Source organism: Mesoplodon mirus (assembly GCF_964341445.2).
Source record: "Mesoplodon mirus genome assembly, chromosome: 1".
In the NCBI taxonomy this organism is placed as follows: Eukaryota; Metazoa; Chordata; class Mammalia; order Artiodactyla; family Ziphiidae; genus Mesoplodon; species Mesoplodon mirus.
The window spans coordinates 26,650,108-26,656,107 of record NC_138976.1 but is presented as its reverse complement, the minus strand read 5'-3'; the positions used below and the strand labels follow the sequence as shown (position 1 = coordinate 26,656,107).

The 6,000-nt window shown below is 39.4% G+C and overlaps 1 protein-coding gene across 4 annotated transcripts in view; it reads right to left on the bottom strand.

Annotated features, from left to right (window-relative positions):
- Positions 1-4,284: 4,284 nt before the first annotated feature.
- The window catches only part of STX17 (syntaxin 17), an 85,348-nt gene continuing 83,632 nt past the window's right edge, over positions 4,285-6,000 (bottom strand). For all 4 annotated transcript variants that reach the window (XM_082619737.1, XM_082619736.1, XM_082619735.1 and 1 more), the window contains exons 7-8: positions 5,278-5,364; positions 4,285-4,533 (exon numbers count right to left, since the gene is read on the bottom strand). In XM_082619737.1, the coding sequence (XP_082475863.1) occupies positions 4,294-4,533; positions 5,278-5,364 (327 nt within the window). In that variant the 3' untranslated portion in view covers positions 4,285-4,293. The remainder of the gene's footprint in view (positions 4,534-5,277; positions 5,365-6,000) is intronic.

Genomic DNA, 6,000 nt, shown 5'->3' with positions numbered 1-6,000 from the left:
GCAGACTACTTTAGGGCACTTACAGGCAGGCAGGCAACCCACAGAGGAAGGATTTTGGACTCGCAGAACTCTCCCTATACAGCACTCGGCTTCATTATAACCTGAAAGTTCTTGCTCCAGGAGCTCTGGCCAGCACACCCCTTTTCTGGGGCTTCTTAGGTTACTGGCTCCAGCTTAGGTGGGTAGGAGAGCTAAACCAGCAGAAGAAAAGCAAAACTGAGGAAGGAAGAGAGAAGAGGTCATAAGGACAAGGGAGCATAGGCTGGGACTGATAAGCGCTGCGATGGCTTTTTTAATGGGATTTGTAAACTGTCGTTAAAGGCAACTCCAAGAGGAGAGTTTCAAAACTACTCTAAGTAGCACTAGCATCACTACAGTAAGTGCATGGCCTCCCAAGGGCACCACTTTGACGGATAATCATTTGATTCTGTGAGTTACGACTGTTTTAAAAAATATTAAAGTTTATTTTAAAACTCAATATAAAAAGCACTGTTTAAGTGATGGCTATGACTCACAAATATAAGGAAGTCTGTAGGATGTGTGGGTGGGATGGAAACACTATTAATTTTATAGTCTAAGGACCAAATTCAGCACTACATACTTCTGCACTGGCCACCATTAAAAACTTCGAGGCTGCTGGCCATCTGGTGAGGACACGGAAGATTTTAAGAAAAGTGCAAATGAATGGTATGTGTAATTTCAAAGCAGGCCTGCCTTACAGAATATATGGGTGTTTGGGTGAAGCAGAGTGAATAGCCCATCTCGATTTTAATATACAGAAGCAACACAGTATGAGAGTAACAGAAGTTTTTGTAGTTCAACAGACCTAGTTTACATCCTGGCTTCACCCTTTTGTAGTTGAATAACCCTCTGCAAATTATTTACCTTCTCTGAGACCCAGTTTCCTTACCTGTAAAATGCCTAGTGAAGTGCCTAGCAAACAGAAAATACTCCATAAATATCAGTTCCTCTATAAGGGTGTTGTTTTTTTCTTCAAACTAAGGGTCAAAAAACCCTTTGGTAGATTATGAAATCAATTTAGTAGGTTACAACTAGAATATTTTAAAAACTGAAACAATAAAAAACATCAGAGTACACTGCACATAATGGCAAGTATTGTTCCATAATGCACATGCTGAGTTTTGATATAAATGCAGTTTTTACTGTGGATTACAACCAAAAAGTTTCAAAGTCTCTGCTCTACAGAGAAATTCTCAGATTATTATATTAAAAAGGCTTTAGGAGTGCTGCCTTTATCCAAATGAGACCCTGTAAATTTTAAGAACTTAAAGTGTTCCTTACCTTCTAACTTGTTGCAATAAAAACAAGACATGAATCATAGAGAAGATAAATTTAATCTGATACTGTAGGGCATTAAATTTAATTTTAAGATTGGTTTCTGTGTTATACTGACTAATTTATACTTCTAAACACTTTACAGTTTATAGGTATATCATTTATAGTTGATTAAGCACATCTAGAATTTCTACAAAAAGTTGGCTATTAGGTTCTATTATGGGGAAATAAGATACAATTTCTAAATAATTTTAAATTATAAAACTTCTTAAAAGGATTGTAACTTGCCTAAGCATGAAGACTGTCAGAGTAATATTCAAATCCTGATGAGTAGTAAAAATCAAAGGCCTATACGAGCATATACAGTGATGTCCCACACTGGCTCAGTAAAAAGGAGAGCTCCCAAAACAAACTGTGAGAGTCAATAACAGGCCTCTTTTCTCCTTCATGTCTTGAGGTAAAACCAGCCTGACAGTATAATGAGTCCCTAGTGCTGTTAAGATGGTGAGCTAGCCAATTTTAGGTTGGCAGAATAGGAATTTTAGGTTGGCTGAAGGGTAGAATACTAGAAATTACAGAATTCAACGATACAGCTGAATCTTGATATAACTGTATCTTAAATTTATAATTTTAGCTGACCAGGCCAGATTGGCTATTATTAGAACCCATGGGACTGAAGTTTAGGAATCTTGTTTTAAATTAGCACCCTGGGCAATTCTGATCCTCATTCTGGTTTGAACGCCCTGTGTCAAAGGGACAGCAAGGATCAGAAAATTTATTTATTTAACCTTACAGGTTGGGATAAATATCACATACCAAATACTTGATCAGAATCTGACACTTACTCAAAGTACTTGCCTTCTTGGTATTATATTAAAGATGAGAGTCAGCAGGTAGCAATACTTGATGTTTTCCAGTTATTTAAGAACAATGAGAAATGGTGTGTTGCCTCATTGGAATTCACTGGTGAGAAGCAAAAAGTATGAAAGAGAAAGGTCTCTTTAGATTAGATATAGAAGTAAAAGGTAGCAATCAGGGCTTCCCTGGTGGCGCAGTGGTTGAGAGTCTGCCTGCCGATGCAGGGGACGCGGGTTCGTGCCCCGGTCCGGGAGGATCCCACATGCCGCGGAGCGGCTGGGCCCGTGAGCCATGGCCGCTGGGCCTGCGCGTCCGGAGCCTGTGCTCCGCAGCGGGAGAGGCCACAGCAGTGAGAGGCCCGCGTACCGGGAAAAAAAAAAAAAAAAAAAGGTAGCAATCAATAAAAGTTATTAAGAGTAAACCCAGCAAGAGAGAAGTGATAAACCATTCAACTACTTGATGAATCCGTTTGGCTCCTGAGCAGAGTTCACACCTTCTGTGGTGTAGGTGCCCTTTCCTCTGTCCTCAGAAAATAAAGAATAAGGCAAAAGGTGGTTCCTTCCTATTTCAAATCAGTTGAGGGTACAGGATGAGGCTGCCTATATAATCTTAAGTTCTTTTTTTCTAAATCTAAAACTTTTCTGCTATTTGAGACAGACAGTGGGTTGGGCTGAGCCACGCTTGCTGTCAATGTCAAGTGTTGAGATTAGCACCACAAATCCTCCACCAGGACTGAGTCTTGGCATCAGGCTTTGTCCATCATCAACCTTGAATGTGAGAAAAGGCAAGCATGAATGCCATTCTTGGGAAGAAACAGCAGCTGTGCAAAGTGAAGGAATCACAGGAGATAGCAAAGCCTGGGGAAAAGGATGGTAGCAACAGAAGTGAGGTAGAAAGCTAGTTTTTAGCTCCTCCAAGTGCCAGCTTAAGAGACTTAGGGTCAAACACTCCCTTGCACGGCAAGTACATGAGCCCCCTGAAATTGTAAGATGCCCCAAGAAATGATCTGGTGTTCCCTCCTTGCTTATTTTTTAGCTCAAAGTCTAACAGTGTTGGAAGTATTTGGAAATCGACACCTCTCTTTCTCTCACCTTCTTTTTTACCTAGAGGTTACAGGAGAGGATGAACAAAGATGGCAGCCAATACCAAAAAAAAAAAAAAAAAACACCAAAAACAACAACAAAAAAACCAAACATTTGTTATAAAGCAGAAACTGACACATCACTGTAAAGCAATTATACTCTAATAAAGATGTTACCAAAAAAAAAACATTATGAGAGAAGTCTGCATTACACATGGGTAGAATTCACCCCATTAAGTCAAAGAACTTTTCAAAATTACAAGAGAGGGAAGGCAGAGAGGACTAGATATTTGAGGTGTTAAGAGACAGGCTGACAGAGCAAGCTTAGTGACTGGCTTTATAAGTCTACCACTTGAGACTCTGTGTTCTTTATTTACAGAGAGGCAGAAAAAAGAGTTCAGAGAAGAAGCCAGGGTCATAAATTAAGATATCTGAAAGAGAAGTTGGGCCTCTCTTTCCATTTTCTTACACTGTTTGTTTCCTTCACTTGAAAATATTGTTAGACCAAATTGCAATAGGGCTCACCAAATGGACTCCATTATGCAGTTTACTCATGCACCTTGCTAGATCCTGATTTCCCTATTTGATATGAAAAGCTGCTGAACTTCCATTCTTTTCTCTGCTAAAATGCCTTAAAAATCTATATTTAGGAGATAAAGAAGCATATTTACAATATGCTTAGCCTTGGAGTCTCCAAGTCAGGGTTATGGAAGAAACTATTCTGAAAACTATCCTTCCATAACACAACATGTTCACACATCACAAGTCCTTATCAAAGTTATGGTTGGGTTTTCACATTTCCAGGTAAAAAATCTGCTCCCTGGCAGTCCTTAAACTTTACCTGACAAACACTGTACACCCTCAGTCCAGGCTCCTCAATCTCTAACATCCCCATTAACACCCCAGCAAACAATAAAATATATCCACTTATCACAGTTCAATCCCACTTGAGAATCTATAGCCACTATTTTGATATAATCATGTTCCAAAAGCTGACTGAGTGTCCAACAGCAGCAAAGGACAGACATGTTGGCACCAGTAATATTGAAGTTTGGTTTTTAACTGCATTTTTTGTCAGTTTGGCTAGGAAGATTTGGACAGCTGGAAGTGAGCTTCTCCATCATTTTCTGTTTCTTTCTTTGTAACAATTTTCCACCTGTGAAGCCCAACACCCCACCACCAAGTGCAGCTGCAATTCCTGCCACTTTGAAGCCTGCAAGGAGGCCAATCGGACCCCCCACCACTCCTCCGATGAGTGCACCTGCCACAGGCAGAGCTGCCAGCTTGTATTTTGCAGCCTGTAAAAAAAAAAAAAAAAAAAATTCAATTTAGAAACTGAGTTGAGAATATCTCCCTGTGGTGATGTGCATTTTCCTCTCATTACTCCTGGCAATGCCTCTTTAACTCGTGGTACATAATTAACCTTAGAGATCGTTCTGGGGTCAGGGGAGGGGAGAAAATATTCCACAGGTACTACAATTGCTCCAGATCTCAGAACTTAAGAGAAATGAGCTACAAAGAGTAGACTGTTATAAATTGATTTTACTTGCAAAACAATCAATCCACTAACTATCTAGCTGGCTTATTTAAACAGTTTCAGCAGCCACAGATATTCCCAAAGCTTTTAAATTGCAGAGATTATTTCGTGCGAATACCTGGGGTTAAACGCAACATTCTATGGGAAACAAATGGACCCACTCCATGTGTGCTGTCACGTCCTTACAATTTTGCCCCTATTGGATTCTGGAAAGCCTCTCTATGCCTCTCCCTGAACTCCGGCAAATATCCCCTTGTAACACCAAATACCTTAAAGTAGGGCTTCAGTTTATTCTCTTTGAAAAAATTTCTCTCCCAACAGAATGAATCTTAGAGCAGAATATTACAAGAGCCATTGATTTCTTGCACTACCCATGTGTCATTTCTTCCTTATTTTCTTAATTGCTGGTTCCCTCAACATTAAAGAGAGCAGATCAATTGGGTTAATACTAGGGATTCCTGAGAGCCAGAGTACCATTGATTTGTCAGCAGGAGCAGAATCTTACCTTCCCCAAGTTTTTGGTTCCCTCTTCAACGTTCACAGCAGCACTGTTGACATGGTCTTCAACGCTGTCAATCTTCTCCTGCTGAGACTAGATGCAAAGGAATTATGAGTGAGCGTTCCTGCTGGGGAGCAGCAGTCAGCCAATACACACTACTTTAATTCCTGTAATCAGAGCCCTGGGTACTGCAGCCTTGCAGTCTTAATAGCATCTGATAAACGATGTCGAAAGTACAAATTCACTCATATGAAAAAAAGAGGGTGACTTAATTATTAGATAAGAAGAGGGTGGCACCTTTATAGAAAAAGGCATCTCACACTAAAATTCAATCAAACATACAAACATATTATTCTCCAAATGAATTTACTTTCCAGGAGGAAAAATATCTAAATAAGCATTTACATGTCATGTTGGGTTTTACAGAAAAAAACAAAAACAAAATCAAACCAAAAAGCCTTTCTAACTTACTTTCTTTGAAGATTCAGTTTAAAACAGGCAAATTTCCTTAGGAGTTAAATGCCCTTGATCCAATAAACACAAATTATTATATTTTAGGAATAAGAATATGGCTTGATCTGCCATGAAACTGTTCCACCTGTGATATGCACTAGGGAGTAGTAAATGAATTTACTGTCCCATGTTATACACCTGTACACTTTAATACATTTTAAAATCGTGACAAGTTAAAATGTTTCAGATCCAACATATTAATAAAGCATTCTACAT